A 20,068-nucleotide genomic window follows, 5' to 3' on the forward strand; every position below is an offset into this window, starting at 1 on the left:
CTGATTCTTTTGTTCATTAGTTGGCTTTTTCATTTCTTTCTGCATTTCCTTCATGTTCTTGCAAGCATCTCTTCTGCCAAGATGCTTTTTGTAATTTGCTAATATCCGTGTGTTCTCTCTGTGCTGCCTGGTAAACCTGGAATGATGGATAAAATTCATGAGCAGACCTTCACCTGAGTTTCACTGAGATTTCTTTCCTGGAATTGTGACTTTCTTAAAAATACATCAAACCTCCATTTTACAACAAAAAGATTTTATAAGTATATAATTCTAATTCATGTAGGAGGGGAGAAATCCTGTTCCAAACCAGAAAATTACCCTACAATTGTATAGTAATAACTTGGAGCATCCCAGCTCATCATGTCTTTAATTAATTTTAAAAGAGCATAGTTTTTCACAGTTCATATGGTGTTTTGCCTGCAAAGCTTACCTGAATTGCAGTTTGTACTGTTTGTTAGAGCATGTTTTTTTTCTGTCTATGCAGGAAACCTACAGTTGTAACAAAATATGTTGGGTCAGACGATGAACAAATTGTAGATGAAACTGTAAATGAAGATATTTCAAATGAGAACTCAGAGAATGATGTAGATATGCAAAGCTTGCCTAAAGGTAGGTCGTGTCTTTGTTTGTTTGTTTCTGAATTCAGCAAATTAGGCGAGATTATGATGCAGCATAAATGATTCACTAGAATGCACAGGTGTCAGTAAAATGCCTCTTGAAGGTGCTGTTGGTTTTCTGTCCACAAAAAGGAGGAGCCTGAGCACTTTCAGTTTGGAACCAGCAGATTTTAATCTGTGGGTGCACAGGGTTGTGCTGGTGGCTTAATTTCAAATGCCTGCTGACATCTGTGTAAAACCATCACAAAACAGGGGAAATCATTTATTCTGCTGTTTTTTCAGGAGTCTCAAGCTCTGTCACTTGGAGATCTTATTTTACTGTTTACTGCCTTTGAGGTTATTAGCAATTAGATCAACAAATGCAAAACTAACTCGGGGGGGGGGGAAGCCTTTTTTTGGATCTATTTTTAAACACCTTTTAGAAACAGTTAATACTGTAGGGCTACATCCCTCTGCTCTTAGCTGCAGTGAGTTGGATTAATCTCCTCCATTTCCTACCTATGAAAGTTACAGGAAAAATTGCTGCTGTTCACTGCATGAGTAGCAGTATCGAGAGCAGCAACTCTAAAATGATTTTTTTTGAATATCAGATTATTTTCAGTGTCCTCACAACAAAACTGGGCTCTTAAGGAGGAAAGATGTGGTTTTTTCCTTCATGTAATTTTGATTAGCACTTTGCCTAAATGAAAATGTCAGATTTTGAATCTCGTTAAAGATAAAGCAGGTTTTATTCTATCGCTTTTTTGTTTATTTCGTACTGAAATAAATGAAGACGAAGGAAACTGAATAGAAGGGGGCAAAGAGAGAAGAGCACAGGGTTTTGAGGGATTTAAGTGATGTCCTTTATTGGTAACAAGTTCCTGTCCTACACCCCCAGCAGTAGTATGACAGTCCTGTCCTGCACGTGCCACAGCAGGAAGAGCAGGTTTTGCTCCTCAGCCCATTCAGTCCTTGGCTTCTGTCCTACAGCTGCAACACAGATGTAGTTTGAAATGTGTGGTGTTGGTTTTGGGTGTTTTGGGTTTTTTTTTCTTTTTTTTCTGTGAACATCTGTGCATTCAAAACTTTGTTGAGTTTTAGTCAACAGATTGCACTTTCTTTTTTTTGTTGGCTTTATTAATCAGAACTTTTGCACTTCACTTGGATGTGTAATGGTTTCCAATTTCTAAATAAAATTATTCTAGGTACAGTGGTTGTACAGCCTGAGCCAGTGCTGAATGAAGACAAAGATGATTTTAAAGGGCCCGAATTTAGAAGCAGAAATACCGTTAAAATGAAACCTGAAGCTCCCAAAAAGCGTGGAGGTAAATACAATTTAAAACATGTGTTGAAATGGGTTTAAATTGTTGCTTACAACCACATTTGGTACATCTAAAAATTGTTCATATTTCTGATAAATTATGCTAAAAATACCTCCACTCTTCTGGCTTTTTATTCATTAAGGATTTTAGCTGATAGAGATTAGCCTCCACTGCTGCCCCTGCAATGCAGCAGTGAAAGCTAAGATTAGTTCCCATTAAACTCCTTATTTTCGGTCGGTAAAGGATGTTTCATTAGGTGCAATCAGGTGTTGCAGGTATTCCTTTTTTAAAGGAATTGGAACACCATCAATACAGGAACATTCACTGACTCAGCAGGAAAGCAGCCATGTTTGAGCAGGGACGTGTATGGGCAGATTATCCACCAGAGAGCTAAGAAAAATTCCTAAACCCTCAAACAATATCAAGACTTTTTTGTTTTGCTTTGAAATTGTGGGGAATTCCCTACCAGTGGGCTCTTGTAAGGATTACCTTTGAAAAGATACTGTGTCAGCTGCTTTTCCATAGCTGCTGCTAAAACTGAGAAGTCAGGTAGATTATAATACTAACGGAAAGTAATTTCTCTCTCTTTTTTCCCCAAAAGCAAAGGAGAGGAGGGAGGATTATGTATAAGGTAGCCAATAAGGAGGTGGATATTTGTGTTAACCCTACTGGCAGTATCTTAGCTCACACACCTCCAGCAGCAGCCAGGGAATTCATACAAACAGCTTGTGCACACACTCTTTATCCTTTATCCATTGTATCATTTGAGAGCCTTGCTCTCTTTTCCAGTAATTTATTGAGTGCTCTTTCTGTGGGTGAAGGGGAGTGAATGTGACTGTGTGGAAATGTGCTTGTGCACGACCTGGGCTCGTGTGGTGTCAGTGACATTTTGGGCGTTGACGTTTTCTCTAAATGATGAACTTCACAAGTTGGTTCTGTTTTATTCGTGCAAGATGTCCTGTTCATATAAGAATGCTTTCTCCACTTGTGCTTATATCAATTCTATATATGGTCCAAGAGAACTCTTCAGGGGTACAGCGTTAAGAAGATAGGACACTTGTGCTTGGGCTTTGTGGCCTCTGTCCTGGCATCCCCAGGACAGTTTGTATCACCTGCCCTTCCAGCTTTTTTAATCTCCCTCCCTAGGGAATTTGCAGCTCTTCTTTGTGTATCTGGACTGGTTGCTCATGTACTATGCCTGAGAAATATATGTGTATTTTAAATATTTGCATTTCTAGTAGGGATTATGTGTCCTGTGTGTATTAGGAATAGTGGTAGGAGAACTGTTGCCTTTCTAGCAACCAAATGCTCTTATCTAAGATCTAAGAGGCATTGTGTCATTATTTTCAAGTTTTGTGTCTGCAGCATGGTTGTGCTTGTATTTTTGCTAATAAATTCAGTTAGGAATGTTTTTAACCAAGTAGTTTCTCAGTATTAACAAATTAGTAGTAGTTTAATTTCTTTGGATCATCATCATTTGTTGTAGTAACATAGTTTGCAAAGGTTTGCCTCATAAATTCTCTCTTTTCCTGGTGCCAGCTAGCAGGTCTGAGGAAGGAGGCTGTAGTGCTTTCCCTTGGTTGTGGAAAAGAGGGAAGTGGCTCAGGGTTTGGCAGGGAAGATCATGTTCTCCCTGGGTTGGCTGGGCCCCTCAGTGGTTGCTGCAGCAGTTTAAAGGCTGTGCCAGGCTTGGATTGTGTGCTGCAGCGTGTGGGATTCTTTCCTGAGCAGTGTGGTGGGATGGGTGTGTCCATCCACACTCACAGCAGCGTTTGAGCCGGCCTTTGAGCTGGTTTGGAGCTCCTGGGAGGGGCTTGCAGGTCCACAGGCTCTGCAGGACATGCAGGAAGGAATGGCTGGAGGGGGCAAACACATCCTCTGTTCAGAATTTCACTGAATTGGGAGTGTGGATCAGCTGTTTCACTGCCCCCTGAGCCATCTGAGGCTGTGCTTCAGCAGCAGATTGCTGGCAGCTTGTGCTGTGTCTTCACAATGTTCATTCAGTTCCTTAACATGCTGCTGTTGGAGCTTGGTTCTGATTCTGGGGTACTGATTGTTTAATTAAAAATAGAAAAAATACAGAGTCTGTACTCAGATTGTAATCATTAAATTCATCTGTTTGAGTTGATTTCCTTACTGGTCTAATCACTGAGCATGACAGCAAGGAGCAGTTCAGTAATCTCTTACCAAACCTGGGTCTGCTTGATGCCAAACTGGGCTTTTGGAAGTGCAGAACTTTCACAAATGATTTCCCTTTTTTCTGCTGTTGAAAACATAAAGGTCTCAGAGTATTAAGGGCCTGACATGGAGTGAGCCTGCCAGGCCCAAGTCCTCCCCTTCTGAAGTGAGTTGGGGGCTTGGCATAAAAAAAGAAACTTTTTTGACCAAATGTAGGTGCAGCAGCAGAGTGGTGCACACACCATGGGAGCAATCAGCAACATGGGGAGAACATGTGGATTATAGCAGAACTGTAGTTTCAGAAAAACCCAAAAACCACCATTGAGAAGGGAACAAAATGTGAGAAAAGGTTTTCCAGTCACTGTTACCAGGATTGCTTGCATTTTCTGTAAGAGTTTTCTGTTTTTCTTTGAGAAACTAAAACTATGTGTGAAAGAAATGCCATAATCCAAACATGAATTGCAGTGGTATTTGTTGAGCAAAGATTAAATGGGGAGCATTGTCCAGAATATCAGAGCTGCTCTGAAAGAATTTCAGTGATGACTCTAATTTAGGTGTGTTTTCATGGGATGACCAATTAACCCAACTTAAACCTCTCAAAGGGAACGAATTGTATCTTGACCCTAAGTGAAGCACAGAAATCAGGAGAAAAATCAGTCTTAAAATGGCAAATGGTTACAGAAGGATTTCTCTGGTGCTGAGTGGTGCAGAAACAAAGGCCTGTGAAAACCCTGACAGGCCAGAATATTGTAACAAAATGCAATAGTACACACAGGTTTCTTAAAAAAGGATGCAAACAATTAATGTGTGGTTTGTAATCCTCTCCATAGAAGAAGGACTCCATGGAATTGTGAGCTGTACAGCTTGTGGGCAGCAGGTGAACCATTTCCAAAAGGATTCAATCTATAGACACCCTACACTGAAAGTGCTCATTTGTAAGGTATGTGGGAAACACTTCTGTTTGGTTTTGGTTCAAAATGTCATATTAGTTGGTTTGGGTGGGATTTTTGTGGGAGTAATTCTATTTCATTAGTCAAGAAAGTTTTCAGTCATTAACTGTTACAGTTAGGGAAACTAAAAGGAGGGGGAAAAAGGCAAATATACTTATGAATTTATATTTCTTTTTTTCTTCTATCCCAGTTGAACTGGTGGTGGTTTCTTTGTTATTTACTTCTGCAGCTTTATGGGTATAATCTTAGTGAATTTTTAATGTTAAATGATCTGTCTGAAATTTCTGCCTACTCATAATGTATTTTAAGAACAGATTCAAGTCTGCATCTCCTGGTAAAGCATTCCATGTAAAACAGCACTGAAATAAGGAGCAGAAAAGCAGCTTCAAAGCCATCTCTGGAGTTTCTGCCGGCTCCTGGACTGTTTTAATTTATGGCAGATTTGCAATGCTGGTCTAGTCCATAAATCTGAGTTTTCAGCTGTGTGGCTTCCTGGTGGCTCCACACAGGCCCTGAGTCAGCTGCAGAGGGAAGAGGTGGGACAGGGCAGGAAGGAAATGTCTCTGCTCCTGCTGTGGAGACCTGTGTTCATTTTCAAAGAGCTGCAGAGATCTCTCTTGCATATTTCTATAGTGGTGGAGATTTTGTATTTATAAAGATAGTGCTAAAGATAGAGCTACAGTTCTGTGTTATCCTGTTCATGGAGCATTTCCCTGCTCTTCCTCCTCCTCCTTCCCAGTTCCTCTTTATTGTTAGATACTCAGCTGACAGTCAGCCATGCCCGTCTAGGCTGGTGTGCTGGCTCTTCTCTGCATTCTGGCTTGTTTTCTTTTACAAGAGTCAGTTCACCAGGTGACCTTTTCCCACCTCCACTGGAGTCCCAGCTCGCGTTCCTGTCCTTGCCACACCCGTGTTCCTGCAGTCTCACCAGTGACCTGGGTCATTTTTGTAACCTGCTCAGGGTGTTGGGATCAACAGCAACTCTTGACTGGGAGCTCTGCTACATGAATTACATCAAGGGTTGTTTCTCTTGATTTTCTCTGGTTTTACTTAATTGAACAGGGCCTTATGTGGATGTGAGAGGGAGGAATGGAAGCCCCTCATCTCTATCTCTTCCATTATTTCTGTGCCTAGTTCTGCCCTTATTTTTCTCCTACTTGGGTTAAAGTCCCAGACCTGAGCAGCTGTTCTCCTTTGACTGTGAATGTTCCATCAAATGTCTAAACATCAGATTTTACTGGGCTTTTATATTGATTTTGGTTGTTTGGATAGTTTAGTTGAACAGATGTGCAAGTCTGTTCCACCTAAGGGGGCATCTTCATTGTCAACTCAGGTGATGAAGCCACTTCTGCTTTCTGAATTGTATAACTGCCTGTTCAAAGTAGAGCTTCAAGTCTAGGAGAACATTCTTCTGTAACAGCTGAGAAAAAAAATGACACCAAACCTTCAAAATTTTGTGTCAACAATTCAGCACCTGAAGCCATCAGTACTTCTAGCTGAGTCATTTGTATTTTTTTCTTACCGTTCCCAAGTTTTCAAATGAAGATGCTTTGTTTGCACCTGGAAATGGAATTCTTGGATCTTAACATCATGATAAATGCTGAAGTTGTTTTATCTAAAGCCTTATGGCATCACATGCTAGCATAAGGAGCATCCAGCTGAAAATCATAATTTATGTGGGATTAATTGTGTCAAGGAGGATGTGGTGTTGATTTACCTAGGATATAGATGGAAGAAGCATTCAGACTGGAGAGAAGTATTTAGCCAATGTCCTAAAATACACAAATATGCAGCCATAAAACAAAAGCCTGTTTAAATTTCAAACAAACCTTGAGCCATCTAAATAAGTCATGGTTTGGGACCATGGAAGATGTTTTTTTAGATTAAAACAAATGTAAAAGCCTTAGAATGCTGAAGACCTTGCAGCTGCTGCTTTTACTGGCTTGCTTCTAATGCTTGCTGAAATCTAATGAATTGCTGAGGCTCAGTTGAGATTTAATAAAGAATTCCTTGTCCTCTCTCTTTCTTTACAGACTTGCTACAAGTATTACATGAGTGATGATATCAGTCGTGATTCAGATGGGATGGATGAACAGTGTAGGTAAGTGTACAAAGACTGCAGTGTGCGAAAATGTACAAAGACTGCAGTGTGTGCAAAATGGGAGAGTGCACAGACAGCAGTGTGTGCAAAATGGGAGAGTGTCTAGGGATTGCAGTGTGTGCAAAATGGGAGAGTGTCCAGGGACTGCAGTGTGTGCAAAATGGGAGAGTGTCCAGGGACTGCAGTGTGTGCAAAATGGGAGAGTGCACAGGGACTGCAGTGTGTGCAAAATGGGAGAGTGCACAGGGACTGCAGTGTGTGCAAAATGGGAGAGTGCACGGGGACTGCAGTGTGTGCAAAATGGGAGAGTGCACAAAGACTGCAGTGTGTGCAAAATGGGAAAGTGCACAAAGACTGCAGTGTGTGCAAAATGGGAGAGTGCACAGGGACTGCATTGTGTGCAAAATGGGAAAGTGCACAAAGACTGCAGTGTGTGCAAAATGGGAGAGTGCACGGGGACTGCAGTGTGTGCAAAATGGGAGAGTGCACAGGGACTGCAGTGTGTGCAAAATGGGAAAGTGCACAAAGACTGCAGTGTGTGCAAAATGGGAGAGTGCACAGGGACTGCATTGTGTGCAAAATGGGAAAGTGCACAAAGACTGCAGTGTGTGCAAAATGGGAGAGTGCACGGGGACTGCAGTGTGTGCAAAATGGGAGAGTGCACAAAGACTGCAGTGTGTGCAAAATGGGAAAGTGCACAAAGACTGCAGTATGTGCAAAATGGGAAAGTGCACAAAGACTGCAGTGTGTGCAAAATGGGAAAGTGCACAAAGACTGCAGTGTGTGCAAAATGGGAGAGTGCACAGGGACTGCAGTGTGTGCAAAATGGGAGAGTGCACAGGGACTGCAGTGTGTGCAAAATGGGAGAGTGTCCAGGGACTTCATTGTGTGCAAAATGGGAGAGTGTCCAGGGACTGCAGTGTGTGCAAAATGGGAGAGTGCACAGGGACTGCATTGTGTGCAAAATGGGAAAGTGCACAAAGACTGCAGTGTGTGCAAAATGGGAGAGTGCACAGGGACTGCAGTGTGTGCAAAATGGGAGAGTGCACAGGGACTGCAGTGTGTGCAAAATGGGAGAGTGCACAGGGACTGCAGTGTGTGCAAAATGGGAGAGTGCACAGGGACTGCATTGTGTGCAAAATGGGAGAGTGTCCAGGGACTGCATTGTGTGCAAAATGGGAGAGTGTCCAGGGACTGCAGTGTGTGCAAAATGGGAGAGTGCACGGGGACTGCAGTGTGTGCAAAATGGGAGAGTGCACAGGGAGTGCAGTGTGTGCAAAATGGGAGAGTGCACAGGGACTGCAGTGTGTGCAAAATAGGAGAGTGCACAGGGAGTGCAGTGTGTGCAAAATGGGAGAGTGCACTGGGAGTGCAGTGTGTGCAAAATGGGAGAGTGCACAGGGACTGCAGTGTGTGCAAAATAGGAGAGTGCACAGGGAGTGCAGTGTGTGCAAAATGGGAGAGTGCACAGGGAGTGCAGTGTGTGCAAAATGGGAGAGTGCACAGGGAGTGCAGTGTGTGCAAAATGGGAGAGTGCACAGGGACTGCAGTGTGTACAAAATGGGAGAGTGTACAGACAGCAGTGTGTGCAAAATGGGAGAGTGTACAGACTGCAGTGTGTGCAGAATGGGAGAGTGCACAGACAGCAGTGTGTGCAAAATGGGAGAGTGCACAAAGACTGCAGTGTGTGCAAAATGGGAAAGTGCACAAAGACTGCAGTGTGTGCAAAATGGGAGAGTGCACAGGGACTGCAGTGTGTGCAAAATGGGAGAGTGCACAGGGACTGCAGTGTGTGCAAAATGGGAGAGTGCAGAGGGACTGCAGTGTGTGCAAAATGGGAGAGTGCACGGGGACTGCAGTGTGTGCAAAATGGGAGAGTGCACAGGGAGTGCAGTGTGTGCAAAATGGGAGAGTGCACAGACAGCAGTGTGTGCAAAATGGGAGAGTGCACGGGGACTGCAGTTTGTGCAAAATGGGAGAGTGCACAGGGAGTGCAGTGTGTGCAAAATGGGAGAGTGCACAGGGACTGCAGTGTGTACAAAATGGGAGAGTGTACAGACAGCAGTGTGTGCAAAATGGGCGAGTGTACAGACAGCAGTGTGTGCAAAATGGGAGAGTGCAGAGGGACTGCAGTGTGTGCAAAATGGGAGAGTGCACAGGGAGTGCAGTGTGTGCAAAATGGGAGAGTGCACAGGGAGTGCAGTGTGTGCAAAATGGGAGAGTGCACAGGGAGTGCAGTGTGTGCAAAATGGGAGAGTGTACAGACAGCAGTGTGTGCAAAATGGGAGAGTGCACAAAGACTGCAGTGTGTGCAAAATGGGAGAGTGTACAGACAGCAGTGTGTGCAAAATGGGAGAGTGCACAAAGACTGTAATTTGTGCAAAATGGGAAAGTGCACAAAGACTGCAGTGTGTGCAAAATGGGAGAGTACAGCGACTGAAATAACACTCACAGCTCTACTGGTTTGGGGATCTTTTTCCTTGCAGTTGTGACACTACTGTCAAAGACAAGTACATAAGAGCTAGATCAACAATTATTTGTCACAAAGAAGTACTCAAGCCCAGGGTTTTTAGAACTGTTTGATTGTTGTTTTAGTATATGAACAGGAGAAGATTTTATAAAGAAATCTAATAACAAACACTTGTAAGATACCACATTTTTAACTAAATAACGTGCCATGTTCCTAACATCTTAAAGATGGGGATAGAATCTGACATTCTAAACTTTATGAGCCAGAGAAGCTCAGTTCTCCAGATGCATCTCCCACTTTGGAAATACCAAAGCACTTCTCTGTCCTTATGTCAAATATCTAAATGTGTAATTCAGTCAAAATTGTGCAGTCTGTGGTTTCTGTGAGCACCACTTTTCAGTCTTTATGTACTGCAGTTGTAATATGAGTTAAGGCTAGAAAGAACAGAGCTTTAATTTTGCTGTAAAATAAATCACAAATTTTCAGAAGAAAGAGGGAGAATATGATTTAATTAACTTTTTATCTTCTTTAAAGAAATCAGTTCTGAAATTGTGCTTGAAAATTACTGACCATTTCAGCTTTGGGAGCTGTTAATCCAATACATGAATTTTCTGACTTAGCAACTCTCCATTGAGTTTTCAGACATGCTTTCAGTAACGGTTTTGAGTAATGGATCACCTGAATTTTTAAATCACAATTCATCACCTGAATTTTTTAATATGTGAACTTAATAATATATCACCTTGTCGACGTGGAGACAAAACTTGTACCTTTCTCATTGCAGGTGGTGTGCTGAAGGTGGAAATTTGATTTGCTGTGACTTTTGCCATAACGCCTTCTGTAAAAAGTGCATTTTGCGCAACCTGGGCCGAAAGGAGCTCTCGACTATCCTGGATGAAAATACCCAGTGGCACTGCTACGTTTGCCATCCAGAGCCTTTGTTGGACTTGGTCACTGCGTGTGACAGTGTCTTTGAAAATTTAGAACAGTTACTTCAACAGAACAAAAAAAAGATGAAAGTGGAAAATGAAAAAAGTAAAATATATGACCACACAGTCAAGTTTTCTCCAAAGAGAAATAATGCGAATTGTAACGGGGAAGAAAAAAAATTAGATAATTCATATTCAGGTTCACTAACGTATTCTTATAAAGCACTAATGGTGCCAAAAGACTTGCTTAAGAAAACAAAAAAACTGATTGAAACTACAACAAATCTGAATTCTAGCTTTGTAAGCTTTTTGAAAAACGCTGCAGAAAACGTAGAAATAAGCCCAACTGTGCAGCTGTGCCAGTTGAAAGCTTTTAAATCTGTGCTGAGTGACATGAAAAAAGCTCATCTGTCACTAGAAGAAGGCCTGAACCTAGAGATTCAAGCATTGAATGTTAAAATCAAAGATAAAAATACCAAAGAGAAAAAAACTGAGGTTAGATCAGAAAAAAATGAGGTGAAAAAAGATGAAGGAAAGGAACATGTGGCATTAAAAGAGGATGACGCCACACAGCCACAGAAAAAAGTTGTGTCGGAGCAGCCTGACAATGAGCCCATGGATCAAAGTGTTCCCTCAGTGGAACAGACAGATAACAAGGCAGCTCCTGGGGAAGAGAAAAAGTCTGGCAGGAATGAAGAACCGCAGTACGAGCCCAACAGTACAGAGGCGTTAGACATGGATATCGTGTCCATCCCCTCCTCCGTTCCCGAAGATATTTTTGAGACTCTGGAATCTGCTATGGAGATTCAGATGCCATCAGATGAGCAGGACAGCGGAAACACAGCAGCAGATCATGAGGCTCTAAATTCAAACACAAAAGTGAACGCTCCTGTGAAAGATACCAAAGGTGGTACCAAGTTAAAATCGTCGGCTAAAGGAACAAAAGAACTGATTGTAAAATTGACTCCGGTTTCCCTTTCAGAGTCCACAGTTAAAGCTGAAGGCCATGACAGCAGCCTAGAAAAGGACAATAAAGATGTTGATGCATCTAAAGACATCAATGCATCTAAGGACACTGATGAATCTCAACCTGGGGCAGCCAGCTGTGATTCTGTGAAACAAAACCACAGTGCTGGCAGCGAGCCCTCCACGGAGAACGACGCCGTGCCCGTGGAGGACTCGGATCTCCGCAGGTCGCCGCGCGTCAAGACCACCCCGCTGAGGCGCCCCACGGACATCAGCCCCCTGACATCCAACTCAGAAGAGGACAGCAATGACACGAGCAATGAAAAACAGAAGAGGAAAGCATCCAAGCAACCCAGGAGGAAAAACGATAAAAGAAATTCTGATAGCGCTGCTGATGGTCCCAGTCCTAATAAACTTTCCAAGTCCAAAAAGCCATATGACTTAGATCACAGCTCAGACTCTGATGAGTTGCCAGCTGTCCTTAAAGAAGCAGGGATGATGAGTCACAGCTCCTCAGACAGTGAGAGCAACAGTGAAACACCAGCAAAGAATCAGAAGAATTTGGATTTTCCAAAGAGTCAACCAGTAAAGGATGAAAATGGGAAACGAAAGAGGAAAAGTTCCACTTCCGGTTCAGATTTAGATGCTAAAAGAGGCAAATCAGCTAAAAATGCTGCTGCTGCCAAAAAGAAACGACAAAACTACTCTGATTCTTCAAATTACGATTCTGAGTTGGAAAAAGAGATAAAAATGTTGAGTGAAATTGAGGCTGCAAAAAAATCAAAGAAATACTCACAAAAAGATGATAGTTATGATTCCTCTGAAGAAGAGCAGAGGAAAAAGGTAAGCAGTAAGAGAAAGGTAAATCTGAAGAAGAAGAGAGGTAAATCTTCTGAAGATGATGATGCTGAGAAGTCTTCTCCAGAGCAGGAAACGAATCACTCTTCTAAAGATAAAAAAACGGGTAAGAGGTCAGCTGCTAAGGACAGGACAAGAGACTCAAAAGAAAAATCTGCAAAGGGAAAACGTGATGAGTCTTCTGATGCTGAGAAGTCTTCACTGGAGAAAGAGGAGAGCCCTGAAGTTAAGAAAAAGAAGGATTTGAAAAAGAAGAAGGCACAGGATGATTCTTCTTCTGAGAGTACTGAGAAATCGGCAAAGAAAGAGCACAAGTTGGAGTCTTCAAAAGACAGACTCAAGAACAAAAAAGGATCAGAAAGCAAAGCAAAGAAATCAGAAAAATTGAAAAAGAAAGGTTACAAGAAAGAGCAAGATGATTCCTCTTCTGATCTTGAGAAGTCATCTGCAGAGAAAGGAAGTAGCAATTCTTCTGAAAACGACAAAGTTAAAAAGGAACCCGTGTTTACTGAGAAGAGGAAATTGAGAGAGAGAGTAGCTAAAAGAGTACACATTGATTTATCCTCTGATACTGAGAAATCCCCCCAAAAAGAGGAGAGTTCTGATGATGACGCCGTGAGGCGTAAAAAACAAACTGAAACGAAAGAAAAGAAAAAAATAAGCCACAAAAAGAAAATTTCCAAGAAAGAACAGAATGACTCATCCTCTTCTGATGAGGAGTCTTATGAAGACACTAAGAAAAAGACTAAAAGAGGATCAGTAAAAGAAAATAAAAAGAGCAACTTAAAGAAGAAAGTGGCAAAAAAGAAGGTGGTTGTCACTTCCTCTTCCTCATCTGATAAGGAAGAAAATGACGATCAGAACTCCACGGGCGATGGAAGCAGCGACGAGCAGAAGATCAGGCCGGTGACCGAAAGCTTGATGCTCTCTGCTGATGGAGGATTTTGTCAGTCATCAGGTGTGCAAAAGATGTTCATGTACACAAATTAAAATACTAACGGAGGAATTTTGTGAGATTTGGGTGACTTTTAATAATCTGGAAGCAAAAAGCACTCATCAGTTGGCAATTATACAGTTCAGTGTTTGCAGCCCATTGGGTTTTCTGATACGGATTTGGAAGCACACGTTGTAAAGTTCCTTTTCAGCCAAACTGTCCTGTGGCTGTAAGAGTCAGTGATTTCACTTTGTGCAGCTTGTCCCCTGAGGAAAAAGTGATGTTTAGAAACTCGTGGCAGTATTTAGAACAGGTACTGCCTTGCAGTCCAGCTTTCAAAGCCTGGCCCTTGCCTCACCTGCCCACCTTCTATTTAGCAAAAGCTGCTTGGAAGGAGTAGATAATGTGGTGAACTCGAATTTATCACCTCCTGTGTGTGCACTGGAGGTGACTCTGGAGACCTGTGGCACTGTAATACACATTTAAAAACCAAGTAAATTATTTTTATGCCTCACAAGAGCCTTGTAGGCTTAGAACAGCTACTTAGAAATCTGCCATTGCTTATTGTTTTCATACGTTTGTCTCTGTGTAGATAATACTGGGACTTGCAGGGCTTTTCCTTGAGTGCTACCTTATCAGTGATATCACTGCTGGGGGAGATTGCAGTTAATTTGTAGTTTGCGTAGTAATGAGTTGGTTTTTTCCCTGTGGTTGCTGCCACAACCATTCAAACTCTCCTATAGACAGACAATTGATGGCACTCAGTGACAGTTCTCAGCACCTCTGGACCATCAGTGAAAAATGCCTTCAAAATGGAATTGCTCATGTACAGTTCATGGACTTGGTATTGAAATGGCCCAAGAGAAGAAAGTTGGTTTTAGTGTATCAGAAGGTTTCTGAGGCACTGGGAGCTGTTGTTTCATTGGCAGGTCACAGCGGAAAGATTGGGTCTTTACTGGAGAGATGGATAGCAGGGTACAAACTGAGCAAGACTCTGGTGTGGGATGATTGACAGCAGAGTTAGACTGAGGGAGAGGTGGCTTGGTTTAGACTGGAGACAGAATGCTAAAAATGGGGTGTCTGCATTTCTGTCTGCAAATTGCCCCATGGGCAGTGTTAGGGCAGGCTGAGCTGGATGTGTGCCCGAAGGATGAGAGGCAGTGGATACAGCATTTATCAAGGAAAACTGAGAGATACTAGGAGTATTCTTACACTGAGCGTGGTCAAACTTGGAACTGGTTGCCCTCTTGAACTTCAGAATTTTTGTCCTTGGAAACGGTTCAAACTTGACTGGCCAAGGCCCTGAAGTAACTGACCTGACTTTGGAGCTAGCCTTGCTTTGAGGATGGATTTGGAGTAGAGCATGTCCAGATGTCTCTTTCAGCTTTAGTTATTGTTTGATTCTGTGAAATTCTGCCTGTGTTAGAGCATTTTCAGTGGAGGAGAATGTGGCCTTTGTCTGCGGTTTGCTTTTGGTTTAATAGGTGAATAACTAAAATAAAGCAGTCTGTTCTGTGTCTGAATAAGGTTTGTAGATTGATCATTGAGTGAGATGTAGGATCTGGTTGAACCAACAGGATACTTTTATTTATCTCCATGAGGGTCTTTCTGTCATCACCTCAGAGTGTGCCCCTTTCAGCCTAGTTTTAGTCCAATCCCCACAGATAGAAAACAAACAGAAATTATGAATGAGCAATCTCAGCTCATTAGGATTGTGAGGTTTCTTTCCCTTTATATCACTACCTAGCAGATTTATCTGATTTGCGTGCAAGACCAAGAAGAGAGAAAAGCAAGGGGAGAGGCCTGGGAAATGTGCTCAAAGCAATCCATTTGCTCAGCCCAGCCAGGAGCGTGCAGCGGAGCTCGAGGGCAGGATTCACACTGTGCTTTTCCTTCTCAGTCACGTGTCCCGTGCTGTTGGTCTTGATGTCCTTTGTACATGGTACTACAGTGCCATGCAGTGCAGCTGAGTTTGGATATTTGCAGTAAGGATAGCGTGTGGAATGCTCCAAATACAACTCTTTACACACACTCCTAGTGTGAAAGCAAAAATAGGAAGGATTTGTGTTCCCAAGTACTTCCCTCCTGGCAGCAGGGCAACCCATGGGCTTGGGAAGCAGTTCTGTCCTGTATTTGTTTGTGCCTTCTTTTCGGTTTGCACCAACTCACTAGTGGAGTTCCTGGCAGAGTAAATAACTTCTTAGGAAACTTATTTCTGATTCCTGAGTAGAGTATTTAGTCTCTTACGTTTTGGTGTAAAGTCCCAAATTCACAGTACGTAATTGGGAATGAGCTGCAAGTTGTGTGTAGTAGCGAGCAAAACTGAAAAAACTAGATGTATTTTTATTTCTCAAGACAGGTAACTGGTAGAAAAGTGGCATTACCAAGCTGTGTTAAAATGGGCATTGTTGATGGAGATGCAGTTCATGTGTTGTGTTGTTTATTGTGCCATCATGTATCGTTTATTGTTGGATTTACGTGTATTTAGCGTTTTCTCTTGGGCTTTTTTTTTTCCAGGAGATGAGGGAGAGGCTCTATCAAGGACTATCCCAATGGAGGAGGAGGAAGATGATGATGATGACGACCCTGAGAATAGGTATGATACCCTCCATAAGGACTTAAAAACGATTATAACACACCCTAGGCGTGGGCGCAAACCGGCGCAACGGAGGAGCAAGCAGGTGGTAAAAAGCACGGCTGCCTGCCCCGTAAAGACTCGCTCACGGGCCGCCCGCAAGTGTGAACTCGGGGCCAGAAAACAGAGGCCCCCCAGAGCCAGGAATGCAAAGCAAGTGTTTAAAAGTGGTAGCTGACACACCTGGCTAGGGGGTGTTCTTAAAGCACTGCAGCGCTGTCCCACTGGGGCTCCCGGTGCTCGTGGGAGGTTGGTGACAAGGATCTTGCAGGCAGGTCAAAAGCTGCTGCTGCTAAATGTGAATTTCAGTTAGTTGTGGGGAATAGAAGGTGACAGTTTGCATCTGTGCAATGTGCAGTGCTGCAATATTTTCAGAATTAATTTGGTTATTACTGTTACTTAATATGCTTTTTTTTTAAAATTGAAACGCCTTTTCTCAATAAAGAGAAAGCACAAATGTGGGGAGAACCATATTAGATCTTTTCAGCTGTTAATTCAACTGACATTTAATCCACTAAAAAGTATCTGAAGTGATCTTAATGTGAGTTAAGGCCATGATTCTACAAGCACTGTGCATAGGCTCAACTGGTATCAACGAGACTAATGATATATTTTAAGTCTTTGCATAGATATTTTCAGAATTGTGGCTTATATGTATTGCTTCAGTTTGGAATTCAATAAAAAAGAATCTCTGTAAGATACAGTTAGCTAAGACATGTCATATTTTACAATACTATTGTAGCCATCCAAATTAGCCTGGCTAGAAATGTAAAAGCTTCATTTCCTAAATGCACAACATGAATCACAGAGCCACAGGTTCTTTTTGGAAGTTACTGTAGTTAGACTGAAGAGCTGCTCAATGAATTTTGACACAGTGTTTCAGAAACTGATTTTTTTGTTGTTGTTTTGGCCATATAGCATGTGTGGGACCAGTTGCTGGTGGAGTCTTTTTCTGCTTCTGAGCCTTACTAGTTTAGAATATGGAATCCTTGTTTCACAGAGTTGTATGTTTTGATATGTGGCTGAAGTAAATTTTAAAAACATTGTTTTATATCCTTTACTGACCTCAGTTGGGCATCAAAATGCTGCTGCTGAATTAGTTCTTGTGTGTTTTCAGTCATCAAATTTAACCCAGTAAATCAGCTCTTTAAAGAAAGATGCTTTTTAGGGACTTGACAGCACAGGGTCATAAGCAGAACATGGTAAACTTTGGAAATCAAGATTTTTTAAAATTCTGCTTTAATTTCAGTCCTGTTTTAATTCATTTTTTCCCCTTTTTTTTTGTTTTTTTGTTGTTGCGAGTTTCTGGTTGATAACTAAACCAATACACTTTTGTCAGAAGTTCAGTATTTACCACACAAACATTTCTGACAGAGCTCAATCATGATTTAGTTTAAGAGCTATATTGGGAAATGAATTAAGCTAATTGATAACAAACAGTAATATAAATTCGGACTTTAAAAATCAGTTTCTGTACTTTGTTTTGAAGCTGCCTCTTTGTTCGGTTTTTATTTAGGGGATCTTTTGAACATCTATTTGTGAGCTGGGGAGGTATTTTGTCAATAAACAGTGTTGTCAACCTTCAGACATGTTAACTGGTAATGCAGTCTGACTTTACCTTAATCACATGTTGTACTTGGCACCAAAATCAGAGCTATAAACTGTAAAAAAGATGGAACAAATTTCGAGAAGTTAAAAACCTGTTCTTCTGTTTCCTCAACACAAAGTGTTTAAGTAGTTTACCTGCTGATTCAGAGAAGTTGCCTATTTTCTTCCAGGCCAAAGAGGGTACCTAGTACCTGCTGGGTGTTTGTAGTGTGGGAACTCCTGTTTGCAAGTCTCTAGTTTAGATGTTCTGTTATTTGCATACCTGGGGATGTGCATGATATGAATATTAATAGCCTTGAAATCATCTTTTTGCCAGAATGCAATATCCAAGTGGGTCATACTATGCCATACAGTGCTGTATGCTTTCATCTTCTGTTGTGTAACTATGATTGGTCCTTCTGATCTTTTAAATGGTACTGTTTGATATGTTTGCAGTAGTTCTGTTTATTAAGAAGTCAATAGTGTATTTAATGCAGAATGCCTTTAAGTATTTGATGGTTACAATAAATTTTTGTAAAACATTTTTCTTGTCCAAGCATTTAATTTAACCCAACTCTGACAGCTTGAAAATCAGCCTCTTCCACCAAAGACAGCACAGTGTTTAGAACAAGATGTTTGGCAGTTTTCACTCATTTTTTTTGGACATGTATGACATTTCATCCAAATATTAATTTCTTAAAATCTATTTTAAAGGGTTCTGAATTTTCTAGTAGTACCCTGAAGGCCCATTTAAGGCAGTAGTGCTATAGCTGGAATTCTGGTGGCTTTTATTAGCCACACTCTAACATCCTCCCCCACCCAAGGGCTTTGTTCAGGCAACCTTACTTCTACATATAATTAGTAGGTATTTATGAACACTGAGTGTGAGTTGATGTAATCTAATTGGTAAGAAAACATCACAATCATGAACTTAAAGTTTTTTAAGTAAAAAAAATGTTTACAGTTTCACCAAGATTTTGAACGATCTCATTGTGTTGGCACTGTAAAATTCTTGAACGAGAACGGTGCAAATTACCATGGGGGCTTAACTCCACATCATGAGAGGCTGCACCTCCTGTTCCAGCTCTGCTGCAAAGTCTGAAGGAGCTTTTAAAGTAGTCCTGCAGTGTAACCAAGCAACCCCTGGGTAATTTCCAGTCTGTCTCCTGTGCAAACTCTTCTCTTTTAGCACGACTTAAAAATCCATAGTAATCAGTTCATTGTTTAGAGATGTATTCTGCTGGTGTTGTTCTTACAAAGGGGAAATAGCTTTAAATCCCAGTTGATACAAAAATGTGCATGTGTGCTGTTATTTTATTCTGGAGTTGGTTTTGTGTGTCCTGCTTGAGGTTGCAGCCCCATTCTGTGAGGCACTGGATAAATGTGTGTGGGAAAGTGCCCTTCATAGAAATGTCACCGTAAGTTTAGATCAGATGGAGTGGGGCAATGTGACATGCTCAAGGTCACAGCAGATCAGTGCAGGAATGAGTAAAATGCAGGGATTTATAAATATTATTTTCTTTTTTACTTTATTTTTTACTGCCTGAAACCCTGTGCTGGAGGTCATATGGCTCTCTGTGCCTCCTAATTAAATCCATTGCTGGTGTTCAACTGTTACATCTGAATGGCCAAGAATCTTTTATGTCCTTGACCTGAGAAATATGACAGTCCCTTTTGATTTCCATGGTTTTCTCTGGAACAATACGAGTGAGGGAATTTTCACACTCTCATAGCTTGTTTTTCTTGCTGCTATTAATGCAAATACCAAAATGTTAAAGCTACCATGTGAAGTTTCTTAGCTTAGAAACCTGGTGACTTTAAATGGGTTTTGTCATAAAATAGAAACATGTTGTGTTATCCTGGTCAACATCTATTGTGGTTTAATTTAAACCCAGAACCCAGTACTCAATTTATAATAATTCATGGAAGCCATTTGTTACATCAATCATTTGTCACATGCATTTACAAGGCCTAATCTCTTTGGGTCTGATGTTGTTTACACTTATCATTCCTATCAGATATGGGGTTAATTAAAAATGGGCATCTTTTAAATCTTGAACATCTTAATAATGTCTCACTTTTTTTGCCTAAATTCATACCAGCAAATCATTGAAGAAAATGCAGCTGTTCTCACTGACAAAGTCCCATCTTAATCTGGTTGCAAGTGGTTAAGTCTTTATCCTAGATGAAAAAAAAAAACAAAAAACCAGGACTAATTTTCTATCATAGCTTTAACTTCTTAATCAATATTATAAATAATTAGAAACTAATCAGTTTACCCAATGTGCGTATCAGTATACCCAAGTGTTGGTTATGCAGGTGATTAATAGGAAAATGAGAGCATCTTCTCTTGATAGATGGTAGATTTTGTGCTTGGTCTTTTTAGGCGTTAGATACATTTGCTGTTTCCTATTCCTCTTAAAAAAAATTAAGTACTTCACTTAAGAACAAATTAAAACGAAGGTCTTGTTTTGCTAAGAACCAAAGTCAGCCTTTTAAAGGTGACTTGTGTAGAGGTAAGTATTGCCATCCACAAGCTTTG

At 41.3% G+C, this 20,068-nt stretch overlaps 1 protein-coding gene across 3 annotated transcripts in view; it reads left to right on the plus strand.

Moving 5' to 3' along the window:
- Positions 1-20,068, plus strand: part of ATRX (ATRX chromatin remodeler) — a 66,603-nt gene that overhangs the window by 15,343 nt on the left and 31,192 nt on the right. For 2 of the 3 annotated variants that reach the window (XM_066202297.1, XM_066202299.1), the window contains 6 exons: positions 485-609; positions 1,802-1,921; positions 4,927-5,036; positions 7,080-7,147; positions 10,402-13,328; positions 15,822-15,900. In XM_066202297.1, the coding sequence (XP_066058394.1) occupies positions 485-609; positions 1,802-1,921; positions 4,927-5,036; positions 7,080-7,147; positions 10,402-13,328; positions 15,822-15,900 (3,429 nt within the window). The remainder of the gene's footprint in view (positions 1-484; positions 610-1,801; positions 1,922-4,926; positions 5,037-7,079; positions 7,148-10,401; positions 13,329-15,821; positions 15,901-20,068) is intronic. The other variant, XM_066202298.1, reaches the window with a different exon arrangement.

The sequence above is a fragment of the Chamaea fasciata genome, unplaced genomic scaffold (assembly GCF_029207755.1).
Source record: "Chamaea fasciata isolate MVZ Bird 193981 ecotype frontalis unplaced genomic scaffold, bChaFas1.0.hap1 SCAF_22, whole genome shotgun sequence".
Classification (NCBI taxonomy): Eukaryota; Metazoa; Chordata; class Aves; order Passeriformes; family Sylviidae; genus Chamaea; species Chamaea fasciata.